General features: G+C 39.8%; 1 protein-coding gene across 2 annotated transcripts; it reads left to right on the top strand.

Moving 5' to 3' along the window:
- Positions 1 to 11,119: 11,119 nt before the first annotated feature.
- On the top strand, positions 11,120 to 17,776 carry Vgll2 (vestigial like family member 2). 2 transcript variants are annotated; one of them, XM_027953064.2, is made up of 4 exons: positions 11,120 to 11,200; positions 13,498 to 13,807; positions 15,842 to 16,366; positions 17,736 to 17,776. In XM_027953064.2, the coding sequence occupies exons 1-4, from the start codon at positions 11,120 to 11,122 to the stop codon at positions 17,774 to 17,776; spliced, it is 957 nt and encodes a 318-aa protein (XP_027808865.2). The 2 variants fall into 2 exon arrangements, with proteins under 2 accessions (XP_027808865.2, XP_027808866.1); XM_027953065.2 differs by lacking the exon at positions 15,842 to 16,366.
- Positions 17,777 to 25,636: the final 7,860 nt, after the last annotated feature.

Here is a 25,636-nt window from a genome sequence, read left to right as displayed (position 1 = left end):
TTTAAAATATTTACATTTTTAAAATTTAAAAACAATTTTAAATTAAGAAATACAAACTATGCTACAACAATAACATCCAATAGAGTATAAGAAAAATAAAATATAGGAGAGGTTCATGTGACTATAAAGTTGAGGATTCAAATACAAAAAAAATCTGAAACAATTCTCTTATATTATTTTCTGGCTATAGTAGATCAAATATAGTGCTTTTTACATTTTCTAGAGTATATTTAAATTAAAATTTTATGAGAAAAAGAATTTAAATACTGTATACAATCTAGATACTGCTTTTTTTGAACCCAGGGGCCTTAATCACTGAAACATATCTCCAACCTTTTTTTGGTATTTTATTTAGAGACAATGTCTCAATGAACTGCTTAGGGCCATACTAAGTTGCTGAGGATGGCTTTGAAATTAACATCTTCCTGTCTCAACCTTCTGAGCTGCTGGGATTATAGGTGTGCACCACTGCACCCAGCTAAATATTGCTTTTAAAGATGGTGAATAAAAGTGCTAGCAAGTTATATAGTGAAATTAAAAGACTTGGTAATATTTTCTGTAATAATGGTAATTTCTCAATATGCTAACCCATAACAATGTATAAATATGATTCATAGAATTCATGGTTCTTTCCAAATCTAATTATCCCTTTAAGAACCTACTGGCAATTCCACTTCCTATTGCCTTGGCAGAGCAAAGTTTCTCTAAACTGAAATTAATAAAAATTATCAAAGAACTACAGTGATTCAAGGACAGGTGTTTAGTTGACATTATTGTTAGTAGAAAACATATGCAGAAACCTTCATAAACATATAACTAGGAATTTTGCTGAAATACAGGCAAGAAAAATACATGTTTTATCATATTTTACTACATTGTTACTCATTCACACATTACCAGCTCATCAACAAAATCCCTAAACATCTTCAATAATAATTAAATTCATTTCTTTATTTTTCTTGCCAGATCTACCACATAAATACAGCTTCATATGCATTTTTTATTTGTTGTTTAAAAGTTTATTTTCAAAGTAGGAAGAGAGAACCTATTCTAGTTATCAGTTTGTTATCTTGATTTTTTTTAACTGGTGTGGGTTTCCATTTACCGTCTCATCTTGGCCTCCACAAATGTTCAAAATGAACGTGGTTTTACACGAGGGAATGACATGAGGCTGAGGTCTCAGATTTTTCCCTCTTTGGAGCTGTTTGAAGCTGACGGATTGCATAGCCAGTCTGTCTCTCCAGGTCTTCATCTCCCCGCTGCCTCTCAGATCACTTTATTGACTGTTCCTCCTGTGCCTCCTGACCTACATTCCCACCAACATGCCCATTTAATCCAGGTTCTTTTAAACTCTGGCCATGGCTTGCTATGTGAGTTGGGAGGGAGGGCAGTAATATGGACTGATGACTTCTAGATTGTGAGACTTCACATGTTTTTAGAATGAAGGCAAGCAGTAATTGGAGGAACAGAGAGAAAAGAGAGTATGTCAAGATACCAAAGGAATTAGAGTGGATGGAAAGGTAATAATGAGATGAGAGAAAGTATTCATTAGTCACGGAGGGATGATAGGTATTTCTTTCTCAGAAAAATATACACAGACAGGCAGATAGAAGAAAAGTAAATAAATAAATAACCTTGAGATGTTGAAGAGATATTGGTTCAGAAATGCACAAAGGGAAATCATCTGCATAGAGTTATAGTGCAAGGATTTGATACATTCCACAGATATGTATTGGGAGCTAGTGTGGGCTCTGTATTGTGCCAGATCTCAGGATTATTGCAGCAAGCACAGGAGACATGGTCCCCTCTCATGTAAATGGGAAGCACAGAAACTGATCAAATATCCACACTGTGGAATATATTATTTCAACCTGATTTCTAAGATAAAGACATGCTTCCATAAAAGGAGGATTACTGATATTGAAAATGTATGGAAAGGTTTGAAAAGGCATTTTCAAGTGCAACATAACCCAGCAATTCTAGAACTTAATAGGCAAACCAAAGGAAAGTACAAGGAGAAAGGCTTAGCACCATATCCGAAGGCAGCTCACATTTGGACCTAAGGAGACTGTGGCTGGGAAATAGCATATGCAGTAATTTTACTCATGATATACTGTGGCTTACTTCCTTATTTTATATAAAATAAAAAGGGAAAATACAAAACCTGGAAACCTCCCAACTGCTCTTCAACAGGTAAATAGTAAGTAAATTATGGTACATTGTTACAATGAACTAAAACTTAGCAGTAAAAAAAGAACAAACTATTAATTCACACAGCTTGGATGAATCTCAAATGCTTACTGCTAAATGAAAGAAACTATTTCAAGAAAATATGCATACTGTATAATTCCATTTATAAGGCATTCTGAAAAATGCAAAACTACAAGGGAAAATTGGGAATGAGGGGGGCAAGAGGTGACTACAAAGAAATTTGAATTGATAAATAGGTAAAACTGTTTTATATCTTGATTGTGATGGGGAATATAATCCTGCATGAATTTGTCAAAACTAATAACTATACACTGCAAAGGTAAACTTTTTTGTATGTAAATTATACCTTAATAAAAAATTGTTTTAATGTCCCCAAAGAAAAAGGGAGGTAGACTTACCTCACATGAGTTCTAACTAAACAGTAATGTATTTAAAGTCTATAAATATTTCCTCCCTTACCCTCCTTGCTATTACTTTTCCACTTGCCTTCACCTGCCCCTCCCACTACCACATGCACATATCTTATCCCACAACCTAATCTTATGTGTGTGGCTCAGAGCTCCTGCCCCACTTTGATAGCAGGGACAATCCAAGTCCAGGCGCATTGTCAGAGAGCCATGTGGCACAGTTCTTGGTCATGAGGCTATGCTTTTTTTCCTGTTGCCTAGCCAGGGCAAGAACTTTAATAAACATATAGCCACAGCAACATGTCAACAACATCTTTTCAACCTCCTTTGAGGGCACGAGAGGCCCAGAACAAGCCTTGGTTTTGGGAAGTGAGGCCAACCTCAGTTGGCCCAGTTACCCAGCAGGAGCCAAGAGTCTGGTTGGCAACTTTCAGGCCAGAGAGAGCCCAGCAAACCCAGGGCACCAGCTCTGATCACTGCTTTAAGTTCTTTTTAATTTCTTTTCTTTTCTTGGAAAGTTTATCTTGTTTGGGGATCCAGTCGTGTTTATTAGTTCTCCTCTTCTATATTTCATTTATGACTTTTATAGTTTCAAAGCAGAAGAGCAAGTCTATTAGTAAACTTCTCTCAGCTCCACAGGAAAAGGATTTCTTTCTTTTTTTACTTTTTAATTTATTTAAAAAAATTCTTTTTTTTTTTTTCTTTTTGTGGTGCTGGGGATTGAACCCAGGGCCTTGTACATGTGATTGGCAAGCACTCTACCAACTGAGCTATGTTCCCAGCCCTGGGACCTCAAATATATTTTAGGATAAACAAAGTAACAAAATTTCTAACCGATAACTCTAAGGTAGTGTGTATTTTTCCTCATTTTCTTTCAGCAGAAGCTTCATCCAAATACTCAGCTACTCTGAGCAGGTGAATTTAAGGGCACTTGATTCCCAGACAGGGTATTTTAATTAACAATTCCAGTAAATGCATTATCTCTATTAACTAAGTTATGTATCATTGCACATCGAAATATGCAGTAATTATATCATGTGATAAAAAAATGAAAAGTTCTCATTTGGAAGCTTTAGATTTTCCAAATAAAAGATTGAGAACCTTCTGTTTCCAGGCTAACAAGATTTCAGAAAGGTTGGACTTTTATTTCTCAAGAAGCAGACACTAGATATGAGTAACATATGTTAATTTAGGCCTACAGAAAACAAATATAATGGGTAATTCTGCTTCCAATACTGGGTACCAGAGATCGAAACTTCATTCACCAGATGATTGGAAGGCAAAAGTCTTAAGACAGGCAATTACATTTCCTTGGAATTCTAAAAGATCTCCAGCTTTCACAGCACACCTCACCCTGGAGAATTTGAAACCCAGAATTACTGCTTTTTAAGTAAAGTTTGTAACACGCTGTTCTAAAAGAAGGATCATACAGTGGAAGTACCTATACTCATATTTAAAATGTTTATAAACATTACACACTGCTTTCAAATCAAATGTGAATTTGTTCCAGTTTCAGAGACTGATGCCATAAATGTCTTGAGAGATAATCTAGTCCTGTTTCTTCATTGAACAGATGAATAAACTGAAAGCTGAGAGGGTGACCCCATTTCACACCATGACTCAGAGCTTTGTGTCTTGATCTCTAGTCCATCAGTCTTCCCATGTTACTCCCAGCCTCCTCCATCTTTGAAAAAGTAGCTAAGATCATTTCATCAGATTGAAACTGTCTTGCTTTCCCAGAGAAGGCAAGGCAATGTCCCATGAAATGAGACCAATGGGCTGAGTTCCCAAAATATGTGACCTTTAGAGTGATGGGCACCCAGGGATCAGCTCTGCTGCTTGGTGTGTTTGAAAGGTGGCAATCAGCAGCAGGCAGCCCCCCCCCCTTCCCCTCCCCTTTCACATCCTGGAGGTTCTCTCCAGTTGTCCGGCTACTTGCCTACATAACTAGTTGACAACATGTGCTTTGACATGTCTTCTTTTTGTCACCTCCTATTGGGATTTTCTTTCTGCTGAGGTAACTCTCCATAGCTTTCAGGTTTTGGCTCAGGTTAAAGGATCCTTATTTCTCTTTAACTTGTTAGTTTGGTTGTTTCAATTTAGTCTTCATTTTATTGTTTTTAATTTACAAATAAAATTTCATACATTTATATACACAACATGTATACACACACACACACACACAGTGGAATGGCTAAACCCAGCTATTTAACATACGTATTGCTCACCTACTTGTGACTTTTATTTGTGTGTGTGCTAAGAACACTTTAAATCTATTCTCTTGGCAATTTTCAAGTATCCAGCTTATTATTAATTATAGCCACCATGATGTACAATCAATCTATTGAACTTATTTCTCCTATCTTACTCACATCTCTTCAATCTTTCCATCTTTTTAGTGCTTCATTTAAAATGCACAGAAATAGCCTATTTTTCTATCCATAGTTATTAAGTACTGGAGTTATTAAATAACATATTGAAAGCCTGTTTTACCAAACATAATAAAGGGCACTGCCTTGCAATAGCCACTCCCCCAGAAGGAAAGCTATATACAGGGGTTGATACAGGTTAGAGCTTTAAATCTATTTGCCACTGGTTATGAACAGGGAAAAAGAAAGCTAAGGGGGGTAAAAATATGTGGTCATTTTGAAGCATTTCAGAATCACTATCTTAAAATATTCACAAATACCAAAAGACATTACTAAGGTCATGGCCTCATTCTGAGCATATATGTTCAGAGAAATAATTAGCTATGCTTAGAAGAATAATCATTGGTTTGCTAATAAGAAAAAAAAAGTTTCCTTTGTGAAAACCTACTTTGCAAACTGTATTTTTCACTTTGATTTTTTTTAATGTGGTCATGGTTATCTTGTTTTCATTCCAAATTATCAGAACATCTGCCAAATTTTCATTTTGATTCACTTGGCAATACTCTGCAGGAAGCATATAAAATGATATATTACTTTTTAAAAGTTTACATTCCAATTTTATTAAAATTTCAGAAAATGTCATGGATTGAATTGAGTTAAAAATTGACCAATTCATGCCTCTCCTCTAATAAAGAAAGATGAAGGAATAATAACAACTGGTGAGGTTTGAATTTTTTAGTCAACAACTAGACTTTTACCTTAAAATATGATGTATCATATTTATAGTATGAGGTCAGGAACAAAAATTGAAAATATAGTCTGCTTTGCTGTCTAATAGGTTAAGTGTACTGATTCATCAAAACCTCATACTACATGACATATTGAAGGCATCACTAAACTTAATTTATTTATATCATCATAACATTTATTTAAAAATCAGTTACAATAACCAAAGGAATTAAGGACAGACAATGCCAGTGTAGCAGTAGGTGCTAAAAATTCTTTCATGCATGCCAAGAGAAGCTTCCTACCAGAGTTTCTAAGAAGCTGTTTCAAGACCTCTTGAAGCATGTGACAGGTCATCACACTCAGAGGGATATCTTCACCTTCTGTCTGTTATTGCTGTGGTCTCCTTTTAATCCCTTTAGCATTCTGCTGAAATGAAGTTTATAAACAGAAGTTTGGGACTGGATCAACACCAATACTGTCAAATATCTAAGACAACAGTTTAAATCCTTCAGTCTGCTTCCACCTTCTGAATCTACAAATTGCTCTATATTCCTGTATTTTATAAAAGGAGTTTCACAGATGTGTTATTTTCTAGGCTATTTCTAGACCATGTGCCTTTAAAGAAAAAAAATGTAATAGGGTCAGAAATTAAAAGCAATTAGAGTGACTTTTCAATGCATAACAGATATGAAGAACCTTCTATTAATAAATACTTGCACATGCTCTCTGACTTAAGTTTTATAGATTGTAAATTTCTTTCTAATTTTTCCTTTTTTAAAAAAGACAAAATGTTTGATACATATCTGTTTCAATTGCCCCTTATGTTATTTATAAGCTATCATTTTTAAAGTTTTGAGTTATAGGAGTTAAATTTGTGTAATCATATCTTTGCATAAACTAATCCCTAGAAACTCATTTAAAAATGACTCATTTCTGAAAGATAAATATAGCATTTTTCTCAGTCTTAGAAATGGGCTTTGACATCAACATGAATTCAAAAGAAAAATCAATTCAGAAAGTTGTGACTGTCTTACCAAAGCTTAAGTTGACTTGCATATAACATAAAAACTGTTAAAATTGTGGAGAAGGCAAAATTTAACTTTTTTAATAACAATCAAATGTCAATAAATTATAAAGTAGTCTCACCTATTCATTTGAACTAACCTTGGATGATAATTTTGTATGAAAACAACCAAACCCTCTTCTTCCTTTTTTTTTTAACTAAACTGTTTAATGAGGTTACAGAGAGTACATGGGTTTCTCCCCACCCCCACTCTTTTCTTTAAAATAAAACCCCTATTCAGATTCTCCATTGCCAAGAGTACTATTCCTACATAACATACCATGCCTGAAAACACTAGCTTTTGCACAAATGTTTTCAACTAATATTATTAACAGCTTGAATCCACAAAAATCTTTTCAGCTGCTCTCCTAAATCCAAACACATTTCTCCACAGTTAAACAGGCAAGGATGGGTTTAGGGAGGAAAATCTATGAGATTACCATTGTGTTCATCCCCTTTAGTTGGCAGAATAAGGCAGCACAAAATGCCAACTTTCATGATCCAAATAAACCATGGACAATTGAGGGCCTGGGCTGGTTGGAAGTCAGTCCTCCAAATTAATTCTATTCATGGGTCCTTCCTTTGCAGTTTTCAGGATATGATGACACAGGTAACAGAAAAAAATTCAGAGGTAAAGAAATCAGCTAGTTTATAAAAAACAAGAGGCAAATCTTTCTGAAGAGGAAACAAGGCATTTCATTATAATGCTACCTTCAAACATATATTCACTCAAGATTAATTTTACTTTATTTCTTAACTTTAATAAACGTTATTGATTTTCACAATTTTAGATATTGCTAAAATTGCAGACCACAGCTAGAGTATTAGAAGGGTCTTTTAGTGGAATTAATTTTATTTTCATGTGGCTCCCTCCTGACAATTCAACAAATTGTCATGAATCTTAGAGTGGAGTTTGTTTCTAAAATAAGTTTTGATGCTCCCTCTACCCAATTAGGAAGATTAAAAGGCCATTTGATGCAATTGGTAATAGTTTCTTTCTCTTCCCGTGTTGATCCATTTGTTCCTAGGACCCAAATCCTGGGACATTTTAACTGCTTGGCAGGCTTTTTTAAGGAAATGAAGAAAGGCAGTGAAGAGATTGAGGGAAGAGAGAATTTTTCTCAATGCTCCACTTGTAATCTTAGGTTCTGAATCAAAATATGATTTCTTGGAGGGTGTTACTGACTTGGTGGTTGAATGTCTGCGAATGTGTTTAAATTTAGTTGTTACCTTTCTGTGTCATCATAGAAACAAGAGGAGCTCTTAGGTTGGGAAATACAACCCTCATGTAAATGACAGCTTTGCAGATAGGAAGAAAAGAATGAATATGCTCCAATCTTTGGGACCTGTTTTTAAAACTCCGAGATGTTTATTCTTCCTTCACTTTGGATTTGGGAGGTAAGGAATATTTTCCTGCCTAAATTCACACACACTGACCCAATTCCCTGTGTCCCTTTCAACTTGCATGACATCATAACATCCCTTCACTTCAACTAAATGTTGAAAAACAGTTGCAAATAAGAGAAGATTGGGAAATGTGAACAGAAAGGAGGCTTGGGCAAAGAGAATCGCATTCTCTTCATTTTCTTCGTACAAAATTTGCTCAATCCCTTTTTTCGAAAATAATTAATATTTAACAGGGCTTTGACGAAATCTAAGAGGTTGTGGTGGTTTTCTTTGACTGGATGGACAAAGGGGCAGGGAGGGGGGAATAACGATGAGCCACACAGGAAAGGTTAGTGTAGACAGGAGCAGTTTCCAAGCAATTGCTTAGATGTGCGGTCCATTGCTTCTCACTCCACTTTTCCAGCGCAATGTTGTGTCCGCGGTCCACGCTGGTGAGGCCAGGCTGAGCGGAAAAGAGCGCGCTTCGCAATTGGAACTTCTGTGTTTAAGGATGGACCGCCCGAACTGAGCGAATGCAGTGCGACATTCGCGGGAGTCTCCCAGACTGGTCATTGCTAGTGGGCTCAGTGACTGCATGGCACCTGGGCTTCTGAGGTGTCCTTGGATCCATCCTAAGGCACCCAACCCGAGGCCAAACCAGGGCCGGGACTGGACAGAGCGGTCCCTGCCTGGGCAGCAAGAGTGCAAAGCTGTGTAGAGCGAGACTAGGGCCCGCACTCTTTACCTCTCTCATCCAGAGGGGTGTACAGTGGCCCTTCTGTCAATGGTTAGCTTTTGACACAGATAGACAGTTTTGCTTCTCCAGGCACTGGCGTGAAGGGTTGGGGTGGAAGGGAAGTTCTGTGCCACCTGCGCACCTGGACTGACGGAAACCGTAGGGGTGGGGAAGCTCAACCACCCGTCAGCCCAGCAACTAAAAAGAGGTTTGGGTAAAACTGCACTAGAGCATTGTCTTCAAGTTTTAATTTTCATTAAAAATAAATTACATTGTAATTAAACTTCAATCGCTCAGGAAGCTCACCATCTATGAAACCAGTTATAGACAAGGAGTCATTGTTCACTTATAAATAAGGCAAACCAAATATTCAATCTGGAAAGATTTGACTTAAAATATTCACTTTCTACTTTCAGCGACGGCGAGATGTGGCTCTGCTGAGGACGTCAGATCTCTTTGTCTTCCTCAGAGCTTTTTCAGTCCTTTCCTCCAAGCCACGCAATAAAATGATTTGATTTTTTTAAATGGAAATAAAATATTCACTTTTTAAACACAAGTTTCTTCAAGAATGCATTTGTTTGCATGTTTACAGCTGAGAATCTGGGATACTTTCAGTTGAATTTAAACAGAGGAGTAAATAATACGGTTCGCTTTGGTCTATCCTTACTGCCTCTTTCTTAGGGTTGGGCTCTCAATATTCCCAACTTCTGTGCCAGTCCCTAAGTCTGGCCCGCCACATTCCAGTAACCCTTTTCCGACACCTTACCACGGAGACAGCCAAGTCTCAATTCATTCCTAAACTCTTCAGACGGAAATTCCACTTTTACATTCTCTTCCCCAGGGGGCTGCAAAGAGGATAGTTGGGGAGGTGGAGATATTTGCAGGCAGGAGGTCCGAGTCTGCTGAGTTTTCCTGGCCAAAGACACAACCGCCCAGGGAAGGCTTAACAATTGGTAGTGCACACTTTCACCTCTCTAAAATGAAACAGCATCGCAGCTTTTGTCATTACCAGTCGAAGAAGCAGAAGAAGTCCTTTCTAGACTGTCTGCAGTTTCTAGGATACCCCTTAAATTCAAAGGGTCCATGTCCCAAAAAATTATGTATATGTTAAAAGACGCGGGTTGACGAGGTCACCGCCTGCAAAGCCAGGTGTTCGGAGGCTGAATAAGGCCCCCTAAGAGACTCCTCGAAAGTTTTCCGAAGCAGGTGCAGCCAGAGATCAAGCGTGATCTATGCAGAACAAGCCGGTTTGGGTGATGGGCACCAAAGGGAAAGTGGGGGATTCAACTTTAGAGAGACAGAAGGGAGCAACCCTAGAAAGTGCAACTGGGGAGTTCGGAGGAGCGGGTTGGAGGAGGCGCAAAGGCGCAAAGGAGGTGAGCTCCCCGAAGTGGGAGCTCCTCTGTGTCCGGGAGGAGTCCCTGGACTTGTTCAATATTCCGTTTGCGAAGACCCAGATCCCTTAGGAATTCCAGGGAAACACACATCACCCGGAGCCTAGAGCAGAGAATCTGCTGCACCTTGCCACTCCCCGACCCACACACTCAGTCTTCCAATGTGAGGATCAGCCTCTCCCACCAGAATTTTCCCAGACTTTCGTTCTCTTTAAATGTAAGAGTCTCAATTACTCTTTCTCTGTAGGAGCGCAATTCATATTCTTTCTCTTTCTTTCTCTCTCCCGGTTGCTCCTCTCTCCCTCTTACCCCACTCGTCTCCTCCCCTTTCCCCCACCCACCCAACTCCTTTTAGGCTAGGAAAGCCCTACTAGCGGTGCAAAGCTTTGGGCCCCAAGTTCGGGATCTCACAGTCTCTGGCACCCTTGGCCTCACGCTTGCGGAAAGGAGTTCTGAGAAACACGCCGGTGGCCCCTTAGGCTGATTGCCCTTGTTATCCATTGGGCCCCAGGTCCCCGCCCCCCGCCACCCCTCCCCCTCCGAGACCCGGGTGTGGCGTCAGCACGTCCGCGGGACGTGGGGTTTAAATGCCCACTAGCGGGAGCCCAGGCACTCTGTCCGGGAGCGCAGCCCGGGCTAAAATTGCAGGAGTGGGAGGGGAGCGAGCCAGCTGGATCCCGAGTCGCTGAGCGAGCCGAGCCGGCCCTCGCTCCGCCGCAGATGACTCCGGAGCTCAGGCCCAAGCGCCGCCCATGCAGCATCCCTGAGCTCCGCCGAACCAGAGTTAATGAAAAAACATTTAACCGTCTCCGCGGCGGGGAGCCATGAGCTGTCTGGATGTTATGTACCAAGTCTATGGTCCTCCGCAGCCTTACTTCGCAGCCGCCTACACCCCCTATCACCAGGTACGTTTCTCCTTAGGGTCTGGACTCACACTTGGAAAATTGATGACTCCCCTCCTCGGATCTTCCATCTTCCGCTGGTTCCCCAAGGTCCGAGGTGTTCCGGGTGTCCAGGGCTTCAGGCTAGCCCCTGGCGCCGCCGGGATGTGGGGATTGCCCGCGCTGCCACCCAGTTGGCTGTTCACTTAGCTAACCCCGTTCGCTCGCCCGTTCGCTCTCTTGGGAAGACAGCTAAGCCTTGCTTATGTGCACCCGAGTCTTCCTGTGAATAATGAGAGGAGGATCCCGTGCTAGATTTTCTTAGTCTGTCGGATTTAGGACTCCTAGTGCAGTGCGGGGGCTTCAGGCAGAGCTTAAGCTGGGAACACCAAACTTTGGTTCTGAAGGTGAGAATGGCAACAAAATCAAAAGCAAAGGCCAGTCTCTGTCTTTAGGTCTGAGATGCAAAGGCCCCTTGCATTATTTTCTATGTAAGCTTACTTATCTCAGGAATAATTTCTTCCAGTTTAATTCTCAGGCAATTGGGCCAATTAATTCCAGAACCGCAAAGAAGGCGTTGGTTTCCTAATCTCTGCTTTGCTAGGTTCTAGAGAATATCATTAGGGTGCGCTTGACTGATCGAGCTTCATAGATAATACTTCCCATTTCTTAAGTCTGGGGAGCTGAATCAGGCAGTCTAGGCTTCAACAAACTCACTTAAAAGACCACTTGACCCCGGTCCTGCAAACTCTTCAAGTTTCATTTAATTCCACCAATTTTTCTTTTCCTTGGGCTGTATCTAGTCAATGATTCCTTCATCTCCTCAACTGATCTAGCAGAAACCTAGGATACTGTGGGAAAAGAACAAAAGCACACACCTGGGGCCCAGACCAGGTTGGAAAATGTGTTCCTGGGCTTCCACTTTGGGGAAACAGAAATACACTATAATGATCCAGTCACCGTTTTCATCAGTTTTGAGTTCAGAATGTCTACTTTGAAATGGCCTAATGAATGATGGATTGGGTAGGTTTTGCTCCTAGTTTTCTTCCGCATCCTTCCCTCTTTAAAATTTCCAATCTGGAGTTTGTAGTTTCAATGCTAACTTTAGGAATCATCCAAAGTCACTGAAAGCCAGGTGTAAAAATGGCCTTTAGGAAGTGGCAACATTGCTAAATAACTGAATTTTTTTTTTTGCTTCAACCTCTGAGATGCACTCCTTCTCAGGACAGAACTATTGCAAGGTGGAGAGAGGTAGGTTGGTTTTCTGTCTGGCCCTTTCTCCTCCTGGACCCTGAACCAATTTATTGCACTAAGATCTCTATTCATTTTTCTATGGCTCAACACCCGCGCCCCAAGGCCATCTCTGCCTGCAGAATGCTTTAACAATATATTCAGGCCATTGCTCATTTCTAAGAAAATGTTCTCAGCAGCTGCACTTGGTTTTATAAACTCACTGTCAGACCTCATGATTTACCCAACCTCACAATCATGATGTTAACCTTCTTATTCTTGCTCCTTTTCACGAGATACTAAGGGTGGAAATATTCATAGAGCACTGCTTTTTCTTCACTTAAAAGATCTGTTTAAAAATGGAAACAGACTTTTAAATTGATAATTTATGGGTAACTAAACACATATCAACTTGCATTTATTAAAATGATCCATATATTTCCCCAATCACAATTTCATCTCACATTTACCCCATTCGTTACTAACTTAATCTCTTTCTCACTTCCTGTGGCAGTTCTTCTTTCACATTCCCGGTTGTGGGTAGTGTATTTTGTATTTGGGGTTTTTTTAAAAAAAAAAATTTTAAAAAGTATAAGGATGTTTAATCTTGTACCTTGTGCTTCTATTTCGGATTCTCAAGCAGGCAACAGTCAGGCCCTACCTGGACTTAAGTACTCTTTATCCTTGGAGGCTGATTTTTAAAATGTGTGTTTGGGGCTCTGAGGTCAAACTCATCTCATAACCTGACTTTCTGAGCACTTTCTGGAACTATCACCCTCACATATTAGAGATTTCCCTGCAACCCAGTAGCAACTCAAGGGAGGCAGAGGTATGAAGGATGACAGCCTTCCTCTAAAGAAGCCCACCCTTGCTAGGGTGCAGGTTGCAAGTCCTGCTGACCTTGTCCTATTACAGGTTTTATGTGAAGGGCACAAGGCAAACACACACACAGATGCCACTTTCCCCATGGATACCTTAGGGGTTTGGATGAGGGAGTTCAGTCTGAACCCAATTTACCATCTGTTTTGAAACTGACATTCATTCATATTCTCTCTCTCTCTCTCTCTCTCTCTCTCTCTCTCTCTCAGCAGAAGCTAGCCTATTACTCCAAAATGCAGGAAGCCCAAGAGTGCAATGCCAGCCCCAGCAGCAGTGGCAGTGGCAGCTCCTCATTTTCTAGCCAAACCCCAGCCAGCATAAAAGAGGAGGAAGGCAGCCCAGAGAAAGAGCGCCCACCAGAGGCAGAGTACATCAACTCCCGCTGCGTCCTCTTCACCTATTTCCAGGGGGACATCAGCTCCGTGGTGGATGAACATTTCAGTAGGGCCCTGAGCCAGCCTAGCAGCTACTCCCCGAGCTGTACCAGCAGCAAAGCACCAAGGAGCTCTGGTCCCTGGCGAGGTGAGTTTGGGGGTCCTACTGGGAAGAACAGATGGAAGGCTCTCTCAACTTGAGGTTCACCTACAGGGGCCCAAGATTTGCAGCTGAAAGAACACTAGATGTCAAAGAAGTGGCAAAGAGGGCATTTGAGGAGAGTAGTAAGAACAATGATGGGGAGAAAGGGCTTGGGTATATTTCTTCTTAAAGAGGCAGAGCGGAGCAATGACCTGGAAATAAACACAAGCCTTGGAATTCAAAGGTCTGGATTCATGTGTTGGCTCTACCACTTCCTAGCATTATGACCTTGGGCAAGTCTCTTAACCTTTTTGAGGTCACTATTTACTAGTCTCTAAAATTAGAATAACACTTGCCATCCTAACCATCATCAGAGAAGGCTTTAAGACTGGAACATTAGAATGTATGTAAATTTGAGGTTTCCAACACCCTCCCAAACCCAGTGGCACAGGAACTTTACCAACAACTTAATGGGCATTTTTCCAATTTCAAATTAAAAAAAAAAAAATTTTCCCAGAAGTCCTGGACACCTTCTGCAAGCAATGTCTGCTGGAGAACATGCCCTAAAATCAACCTATGCCTTTTGCCATGTTTCAATTACTTAGGAAATCTTGAAGCAGAAAATGTCTTTTCAATAGCAAATGTAGTGCTTTTCCCAACACATCTCCTCTTAAAGATTTTTCTTCCCTCCCCATAAAGCACCACTTTAGTCTGAGACAATGATTACTTAAGTCAACCAAATCTCTCTTCTATTCTGAAATCTCAGCTTCCCTTTATTCACAATAAGACAAAGGTAGGAGAAAACATTTAATAAACTTGCTCACTGAGCTTAGTTTTTGATGTGTACCAAGTTGAGAAATGAGGACTTCATTGTTTAAAAATAATTGTCATTTTGGAGGAGATGAGGATGCTCCCTTTCCCCACCCCACCCCTCCTTTTTCCCTAAGAGTCTGGCAGTTTGCATAAACCTTGTCCTTAGACAAGACCCCCCAAAAATAGTTTAAATACAGGACTTTATTATTATTATTATTATCATTCTCCAATTACCTGAATATTTTAAGGGCAACACTGTTTGCCATTTAGCATACATTTCAAGCAATTTGAAATTCTCTTGTATTTAGTACAGATGGCTTCCCCCAGAGGATGGGGCTTTGAATTAAATGTATGTCTTTCCTTTCCTACTAAAAGCAAAGATTTAATTTAATCGCTGTTCCCTTAAAATGCTACCATGCATTAGGGATTAACAGATAAAATGACTATTACTATTATTGTTGTTGTTGTTGTTATTCCTGACGTCCTTATTTTGAATGCAGACAATTTGTTTATTGAAATTTAGGATTTAAAAACCTGTCCCTTAATGTCCCTCTTTGCAAATAATACAACAGCTCCTTTAATATATCTGTTTTACCCTTTTGCTTGAGTTCTTGGCGAAAAAACATTTGAAATAAGGTTTCTAAAAAGAAAACTAATAATAGCAAGACTTCGAAATATGTTGATGAACTGCGAGTCTATCAGAGACCTTGGAGGGGCACAATTTCTGGAATAAGGAAGACTGAAATGCGAGAGGAGGTAGTGAGATCGCTAGGCGGCCAACTGGAGGACGGGTCTTAGCTTGAGGAGAGCCTGTGGACAGAGAAAGGAAAGTCGCGTCTGCCCTGAGGCTGCCCAGGCAGCTTGGGCCGGGAAGTGGGGTAAAGCTTCCTGTTCCCCAAAACTTGTGCAGGCAGAAGGGACCTCTCCGTTCTTCCACTCTTCCACTGTCCGGTTTCTGCATTACGGATACTTCTGAAAAATGGGAGGAATCCAGCAGCTGTGGTGATTTCTGGGTGCCGGGACCTCCTTTTTTACCGGCTGCATCCTTGTAAAGGTGCAGCTTGGAGACAGATGCTACCGGTCCGCCCCCCCCACACACCCTGTTGCAGCTTTCCCGCCCTTACCGGGCCGGGCTGTTCAGTTCAAAAGGCAGTGTGGGTCAGCGTTCCTGTACAGCGGCAGTGACCTGGTCCTGTGTTTCCTCCTTTCCGCCTCCCCGGCCAGCAGACAGCTCCTTCCCGATGAACCAGCGCAGCTTTCCCGCCTCCTTCTGGAACAGCGCGTATCAGGCACCAGTACCCGCACCTCTGGGCAGTCCTCTGGCCGCGGCTCACTCTGAGCTGCCCTTCGCCACCTCAGACCCCTACTCTCCCACGGCGCTGCATAGCCACCTGCACCAGGGCGCAGCCGAGGCATGGCACCACCACGCGCACCCGCACCACGCACATCCCCACCACCCCTACGCGCTGGGCGGCGCCCTTGGCGCCCAGGCCGCTGCCTACCCGCGGCCCACCGCTGTGCATGAGGTCTACGCGCCGCACTTCGACCCTCGCTATGGTCCTTTGCTGATGCCCGCCTCCTCCGGGCGCCCGGCCCGTCTCGCACCAGCTCCGGCGCCCGCGCCCGGCAGCCCACCTTGCGAGCTCTCCGGAAAGGGCGAGCCAGCCGGCGGCGCGTGGACCGCGCCCGGGGGGCCCTTCGTGAGCCCCGCGGGGGACGTGACCCAGGGCCTGGGCCTCAGCGTGGACTCAGGTAAGCGGAGGAGGGAGTGTAGCCTCTCCGGGCCCCCTCCAGCGCTGTACCCGACCCTGGGCTAAGCCTTAGACCCCTTTAGTCCTGGGAGACTCCGGGACTCTGTGGTCAGTCTGCATGGATTGTGTTTGAGCTGATACAGAACCCTGTGCCATTGATGTGGGCGGGGTTAGAAAATAGGACCCTGCCCTAACCTGGCTATAAAATATTACAGAAGACTCCCTCCCCTCTTTTCTTTTTAAATAAAATCTGGTGGAAAGGTTCTAGCTCTGCGCTGTTCAGAATTGTAGCCACCAGCCACAATGTGACTACTGAGCACTTCATATGTGTGACTAGGGCAAATTAAGATGTGCTGCTGTCAGTACATAATACACACTGGGATTTCAAAAACATTGTGCTAAATAAGAATGTAAAATTCACCTCGTTAATATTTTTATATTGATTTTGCATGTTCAAATATGTTCAAAACGTTGCATATTAAATATATTTGGTTAAATAAAACATACTATTAAAATTCTTACTTGTTTCTTTTTTACTTTTTTTTTTTTTAATGTGGCTGCTAGAAAATTTAGGATTATGCCTGTGGCTCCCACTGTATTCCTATTGGACAGCGCCGATCTAGAGTACCTGCTGAGAGTGTAGTTTAAAATACTGTATGACTTGCTTGGGGCTCTCCTAGTGACAGTCATGTGATTCTTAGATCAGCTTAATTGCCAAATTAAATAGGAATCTTAAAATGTAAAATTTACAGACTGTGATTTTAACGATAATTCTGAGATGCTAAATCTGACTTAATTTGAAAGGTATAAATGAGGATTTTTTTTTTGCTTTCTTTTATTTTTAAAACAAATGAAAAAAAATGTTATATTAAAAGTGAAACAACTAGCTTGTAGTCTTGTCCACTCAGGTGAAGATTTACTTTTCTATTTGCTTTGATTTTACTTTCATTCACCATTCACCCTTTCCCCTTTAGATGAAGTCTGTGACTTTCACAATAAAACAGTGGTGTTTTGTTTTTCTCTTTCCTTAAATATCTTGTGCCTTCCCTCCCCCTTCCTTCTCTCTCCCTCTCTTTTTGTTCTTCCTTTCTTTCTCTCTCTCCCTCCCTCTTTCTCTCTCTCCCTCCTTCTCCTTTCCTCCCCCCTCTCATTCCCACCTTTCCTTCTGTCTTTTCCTCCCTCTCTCTTCCCCACCTTCTCTTTCTCTCTTTTATCTTCTCTGTTTTCAGGTTTACAGCCTCAGGACAAAAGCAAGGATCTGTACTGGTTTTAGAGCCCAACTTCTTCCCTGTAGGTCTCTGCATAGTGCAATTGGTGGCTCAGAGCTGAAATGGAGTGGGTTTGTAACAGCTTCTGATCTTGGTTTGCAGCTCCTCGTTATTCCCTCTGTGGTGCATCCCTTCTGAGCTGATCTGCTGACCCAGGGTTTCCCCTCCCTTTCCTTTCTGACCAGCCATGGAGGCTCAGCATCTGTGCCTCTCACTTCGTGGATGAGGACAAGGGGGAAGGCAGAGACTTCAAACTTCTCCATGTATTGAGAAAATTAAAAGGCACATTTACAGAAATCTCATCTAAAGTTAATCTCTTCCAAAAGAGCAGATCCAGAGACTCTGAATTATTTTCAATGATTTTGGCCAAATCACTGGAAATATCTGTGGTGAGATTGTTTAGTCAGGAGATATGACACCATAAGCTTTCATGGAATGGGAAAAATATTTTTTATGCTGTTGTGAATTACTTCATTAGGCAGTGTGATCATTACACTACTGATGTCAACATCCTCAGGTTTAAAAATGTCATTTACATCTGCAACAAAGACTGTGGTAGAGAAGTAAAAAGAAGCCAATTCTTCCTTCTTCAAGGCTCAGCCTCCAGCTTCTTTCCTGCCCATCTCCTTCCCACAACACCCACTCCAGACAGACAGACACTTTTTCCTTTGGACTGTGAACATGGAAACCTCAGTCTGAATGTGAGTGGCAAGTGGCTGATCTGGAGCCACCTGCCCAAGTCTTACTGAAATGCAGCTGTTGTAGGACAACTGTTTAAAACTCCAGAAATACATCGACCAAGGTGGCACTTCCCAGTGTTTGGCAGAACAATTGCAATTGCACTGGATATATTTTATATATATATATATATATATATATATATATATATATATATATATATATATATAATCTTTTTTACAAGGAACATTTTACAATGAAAGAAGAACCCTGCTCTGCCTTCTCTCCCACAAATCCTGTCCCTCCCTTTATCCTCCAGATGAAAGATGCAATAAAAGATTCCAACTGTCTCCATGGAAAGGAACAAGAAATCATCCACCACTAGGGGAAAAAAAATCTATGGAGTAAACAACATCTCGAATATTTTTCTCAGTCTCCAAGGTTGTGATTGGTCACTTTTGTATTGGAACAGGGGAAAGGGTCTGTGTGTGGGCAAAGGTGAAGGAGATAAGGAAGAAGAAACAAACATTAAAGATGTCTATTTACTACAAGTTCACTGTCTTGTTTCATAAAAATAAATGTCTTAGTTTTTCTTTAGAATAAAATAATTTATAGTAGTATAATCTAATGTCAGCAATATCATGAGCAATACACACACACACACACCACATTTTTTGTAAGTGTTTGCTATATTCTGAAATCTGTTAATCCCTTTCCACTTCACAGCAAATCTAGAAATTGGCAGTTAGGTATCTTTCCCACCTCTGTTTTACAGGTGAGGAAATCATGGTCTGTGGAAGCACAGGACTTATCCTGTTAGTATTCAGGAAGTTAGACGCAGAGGCTGTACACAGAGCACTATAGGTAGGCCATTCAGTCAGATATAGATATTTTATTTTCCAGAAGGGAATTGCTGTTACTGTCTAAATTCTAGCCTCTACGACAGTGGTGTCATCAGTTGAAAGTGTTTTTCAAATATTGGTTATTTTATATTTTAACAAAGTAAGCTAAGTGACCAAAGCTCTTGCTAGGGGAAAAGACAGACAGACAGATAGATTGATTGATTGATTGATTCATGTCTTTTCCCCCCTATTGATGCTAAAGTTATTTGTGTTTTTTTACTAAAGTGCCCAGGAGAAGCCAGGCATGGTGGTGCATACCTGTAATCCCAGCTACTTGGGAAGCTAAAGTGGGAGGATGGCAAGTTCAAGGCCAGCCTGGGCAATTTAGTGAGACCCCATCTTAGAGTAAAAAATAAAAAAGGACTGGGGATATAGCTCAGTAGTAGAGTACTCCTGGGTTCAATCCCCAGTACCACACCATAAATTAATAAAAATAACAAGTAAAGTGCCCAGGAGAGATATATTATGCTATACCATAATTATCCTTTTACATTGTTGAAGCATAAAAATGTTGGTCCAAATCTTGACCTTCATTGTAATATGAGAGGCAAATATCATTTATCTTGGATCATAATCTCAAAGAGTTGGAAGCAGTTAAAGGACCTTACTCAAAGCATGAATTTGGCAGAGTTACCCATCTTCTTTTTTTATTTTTGGGGGAACCTGTGAAGTAAATATGATCATTAAAAGAATATTGTTGGTTTTGCTCAGATGAAAGGTCCTGTATGATTATGCTCTCCGGATCTGATAATAATAATAACTAATGTTAATTATTTGTCATGGGCCAGGCAGTGATCTAAAGACTTTATGAATAGATTTAATCCTCACATTTTTATGTGGCATTTATTATTATGATCTCTTTACTATGAGAAAACTGAGGCACTCAGAGGAAGAATAATTTACCCAGTCATAAAGCCTGTAAGTGGCGGAACCAAGATACAAACCCAGACTCCAAGTGCAGACACTTCCATGTTACCCCTGCAATGTAATTGTCCAGTCATAATTTCTCACTTTGCTGTTCAACTTTGAATTTTTTTTCTTCTCCAGGACAGATGTATAAAGAAAGGGGAAAGAGGCAGGGAAGAAAATACTGGCATTCACAGGATCCCAGGTCTCAGAGGAGCTATTATTGGACATTGTTCAAAATCCTTCATAAGATGGCATTACCATTAGACCAGTCAGTCGGATGCAGTTCTCTATTCTTCTCCAGGAGGGAATTATTGCTGCTTCTTTTATTAATTCATTTCAGTATTTAACAGCCTACACTGCTCTGAAATTCTTCACACCCAACCTAACCAAGCCCTGTAATATTTAGCCTGAGATTTGGACATTGAAGCAATTACTAAAATTAACTTTGGACTTCTCTGTGGATTTTTTTTAATCCATGTTCCATTGGCATGGATCACTGGCATATTAAGGCATAAATAAGATGGATTAAGTCCCCGTGTGATTTTCAGAACCTACTAATAAATGTCATAGAAGAAGAAAGCATAGCAATGTACTCTGCTAGGCATCTCTTCCTAGTATTCCCCACTAGAAGAGGCTCTTTACCTGCTTCCACCAGTGTTAGCATTCACAAGGTCTGTGGTCACAATCCTCAGGGAGCATTTTCCCAGCCACGAGGTTCTGATTACCGAAACTTCTCCTAAGCTGCATCTGACCTGAATATCAGAGTGCGGGTGAGGAGACTCATTCACTGGAACTGGCCTTTGGGGTAGTCTTGAACACACCGTTCAGACTGCTGAGCCAGCCCAGGCTCCAGAGATTTGGCAGGGATGACCCTCGAAGTGCAGCATTTTGCTGTTTTATCCTTCCTAAAGTAGAAATGCAAGATGATCTAGATCTAAGATTTGGTTCTGTGTAATAAAAGCATTGAAGACAACTTTGGGATCAGTGGTCCTAGCTGATATGCTCTAGGCCCACCCACCAAATCATATAAATTATGAACTCCCATACCTGCTTTGCTAATATTAGTGAAACCATGAAGATTTAAAGATTCTAGTAGCTGAATAAAGGACATTTGAGGAAATGAGGTATGACATTAGAAAAGCATGATGTTTATATATATATATTATACTTGGTTGAGGGTCTGAGAAAAAGATTAGATTCCTGTAATCATATTACTTGGCCCTGGTGTCTGCCTCACCCACAGCTTTCCTTTTGCACTTGGCCTAAGCCAAGGAAGAGGTGATGAAAAGGGGAGAGACGTCTCTCCACCACGAAGTAATCCTCTTGCCCATTGCCCTCTGGCTGAGAACTCATCAGCCAGCTACAGGGAATTCTATCTGTTCTATTCCTTTAGTTGAAAAGGACTTGCTATCCCCGTCTCATTTCCCCTTTGAAGTTCTATTTCAATGCGTGGCAAATTCTAGCATTGCCTTAAGATTGATTGGGGCCTAGGTAGGAGGCAGAGTAGAAGTGATGGTGTTTGGATTCAGACTAACTGAAAGCTGCTCTGCCCACTTGTTTTGAGTAGTACTGTATTTTCTGTGCCCTCTTGCATCTGGTGAATCAAGTCTTAAGGTAACTTTAACTTCCTTGGACATTATTGGACATTGTTCAAAATCACAAAGCTTGCATTTCTACACAAGCACCCATATGTGTGCTATCCAAGAAAACAAAGAAACACTTTTTTAAGTGCTTAGTGAATTGGAGATTAAAAAAATATATAACTTAGGTAAACTTCTTTGCATATCAATGCCACTTCCATAAATTGTATTTTAATGTAATTCATATAATGATGTCAAAGCACAGGAGAGAAATAGGAAGATATTTGAAAGTGTTTAAAAATAAATTGAAAAACAAGATTTCTTTATAAAACTGCTTTATTGACAATTTGCATGCAAATAACTTATATTGTGATTGTGTTTGTTAAGGACTTTTCCCTGTATTCCATTTTTCCTTATTAGAGTTTTAGAATTTATTATATACTCCTAAAATCTGGAGAAAAGAAATAAATATCCTAAGAACAGTGCCATTATTACACTTGCCATTTGTAGGTAATTGAAGGCATAACATTTACACAAGCAACAGAGTTAAGCAAGTTTCATATTTTCTGAACTCTTCCTTATTATCCATAAATAAATGTGAATCTAATAATACAAAAACAGTATCTGCAAAATAAAATCTGTTTATCCCAAATCAATCTCTCTCTCTCTCTCTCTCTCTCTCTCTCACACACACACACACACACATACACATATACACGCAAGGCTAAAGAGAAATTAGAGACATCATGCCCTCAGACAGGCACAGACACAAATGATTATTCTCACTTGACAGACCAACTGTACCGCTCTTTCCTTGTATTTCACTCCAGCCCCAGAGGGCTGGATCAGGAAAGAGACACTCGATAGCTTCTGTTTCCGTGGTTGAAATATTTGTGAAGTTAACGCATAATCTGAAAGCAGAAGCTAATAAATTATAGGGTGCTAATTGGAGCTAGAGTAGAATTGTCAATCATGTTATCCTAAACACAGAGAGACCCTCATAACCTAAAAAGGCAAGGCAGCCTCCTAGAACAACTCCCAGTTGTTTCCAGCCATGACCTCCAAACTTGCGTCCAGGCTGAGTGGCACTGACAGCAGAGGTGATTGTGCTAATCCAAGTTGACTTTAAGAGAGAGACAAACCTTCTTGCAGGAAAAAGAATAAAATATCTTGCTGAAAGACTAATGTTTAGCCTTTAGAGAAATATATATTGAATTTACTAGCATAATTATGACTTTCATTAAAACATGTTATCCTTCATCTGGAATCTTTTACTTTAAAAAGAAACAAGTTAACTCAAAAAGAGAAAAGTTAAGTTTTTCTATAATGGAGTGTCAGGTCTCGAATAATAGTATTTCTCAATAATAGTATTTCTATGAGTTTTTCAGTCTACTCTTGAAAAGCTAATCTCTAACTAAGATATCCAAATTTCCTCTGCTTTACTGGAATTCAATTGTTTCACCTAGATAAACAGAAGCAGCATGTTTCCCATTCCTTTGTTTTGTCCTTAAAATCTCTTAGTAAGCTCCAGTTCTACTTAAATCCCAACGTTTCAAAATGTCTAAGTGGAAAGCTCAAACTATCCTTCCTCTCATCATCATTTTCATTTCCTATTAAAAAAAGCACAAGTTAATCAATTATAATTACATGAAAGAAATTTACATTAAAGGTAAACTAAACTTTGGAAAACAAAAGAACTTAAAAATTTTGATTTCCAATCACTATTTGTAACACTTTACTGATGCAGTTACTGTTCAGAAAAATTTGCCCCCATTAATTTTTTGAAATTCATACTTCAATCTCTGCTTGTATTTACATTTAGGCAAGTATACTATTTACCTTATAATTTGGAAGCTTCTTTAGAATACTTTAAACAAAATTAATTTTCACTAAGGAGAGAAAAAAATTTAAGGCTTTTTAAATTCTCAACACACATTTGATAGAAACAACAATTATGATTTGATCATTGGTGAGAATGTCACAGACTCCTTTCTTTTATTGCTAATTCTCAAACAACAGCCTTGCCCTCATTTTTTTGGCAAATGTATTATCAGCCAATAATGGTATTGTTTATAAATAAGACGAAAAAAAAACAAACCAATGTTTATTTTTTGTTGTTGTTAATGCTATTTACTTTTACTATGTACAATCCTGTTTCCTTTTTCTTCTTCTAGTACATTTTGCTCAATGTGTCATCTATTCCAGAAAGCAACTGGATATTTTTTTCCATAGCATTTTATGACATTTTTTTTTCACGTTTGTACCTGCTGTTTTATGGAATTTCTTGATATCTCTGGAAGCACTGCGTAAAAGTGTTACATTATCACCATTGTTCCACCTTGCTTTATGGCATGTGAAATTTCATTTTTACCTCAGGGAGTTTCTTCTCTACTCTCAGAAACTGACAGAAGGGTGTTGACAGACTGATTTTGGTAAGAAACACAGAGAACAGAGGTTAAGATGTTTGTTCTTTCTTGTTCAAAAGCTTCCTTAAAAAAAAAAAAAAAAAAAAAAAAAAAAAAAAAACATTCTTCACTCACACTTTTTTAAAGGAGTAAGAAAAGGATCTAGGGAATTAAGTCCAAACCCTGAGGGAAAACAACTATGAATTTGCATTCAATTGGAATTAGATAGAAAATTATTCATGATCTTGTAGTTACCCATTCCAAATTATTTAGTTAATAAACAAAAATGGTAATGGTGGACATCAAGATTTTGCATGAAAAACTTGAGAAGTTTAGTCATTTGATGTTTAAAGAATGGTGATATTGTGAATGGGACTGAAATTTTTAAAAATTCCTTATGGGATACTGCCATCTCCCCCCGCCCACACACACACACACACACACACACACACACACAGAGATACAAAAATGTATGGAAAGTAAAAAAAAGAAAAATAAACAACACTCCACAGCCACCATCTGCACTACATTAACCAGTTGGTATAGCTGAATCATCCTGTGTTGCAGGACAGCAGCAAACGCAAGACATTGACTATTTAAAAAGCTATACAGTTTAACAGTGTATGTTTTTTCAGGTCATAAAGCTCTGAATACATTTTTAGTGTTATTTTGGGGTGCATATTTAATTTGTGTCACCTCATTCATCAGAGAGATTTCTAACTTGAACTCAGTTCACACCCTTTATTCTTCTTATAAGAAAAAGAAAATGCTTTTCTTATAAAGAAAAGAAAATGGTTTGCATGATCTGCTTCTTGGCCTTTATGTCTGTATCAATGCTCTAAAAGATGTAAGAGCTGTCTTCTCAGTTTTCAAGAGGATATAAACTTACCATCAGATAAGATCTAGCCCAGTGTTACACTATCTAGATATTACCAGGTCTAGCTTAAGTTCTGCCATTTCTCTGAAGCTTTGTCTCTATACCAGATCACAGTAAATGATCTCACCTGTATGAGAACTCTCAGCACTTATACCTAATGCTGCTTGACACTTGTATAAAGCCAACCTCTGTAATTCAGGACTTCACAGGCTGCAATAGTCCTAAAGTTTTTTTCCTTCACTCATTGACATAAGATTTTTTTTATCCCGCACTTAGTGTTAGCCACCATGAGCAGGTACCACCAATTATTGTGAAAACACAAACTAGTGCATTAAAATATTTTATTCAGTTATATACAAATAAATTTAAAAATATGTGTTGATCTAAGGTTTAAAGTACAAGTTAAAAAAAGAAAGTCTTCTGGAAGCCTGCTCAATAAAGAAAATCCTAGTATTAAAATGAGTGGAGAGAGATTCTGTCGCATTTAGTAGGAGCCAATTAGTGTCAAATATCCTTTTCCCATGCTTGCATCCTGAGTGTCAATCTCTGTGTTCTGCTCAAGGACACCACTTCAACAGTTACCTTTTCTTCTTTTTGCATAATTGTTTTTTCCTCCCCATTGGATCATTCCCATTAAGAGAAAAGAGACTGT

This window comes from Marmota flaviventris, chromosome 6 (genome assembly GCF_047511675.1).
Source record: "Marmota flaviventris isolate mMarFla1 chromosome 6, mMarFla1.hap1, whole genome shotgun sequence".
NCBI classification, from domain to species: domain Eukaryota; kingdom Metazoa; phylum Chordata; class Mammalia; order Rodentia; family Sciuridae; genus Marmota; species Marmota flaviventris.
The sequence above is the reverse complement of the archived record's forward strand: the minus strand, read 5'-3'. Positions and strand labels throughout refer to the sequence as shown.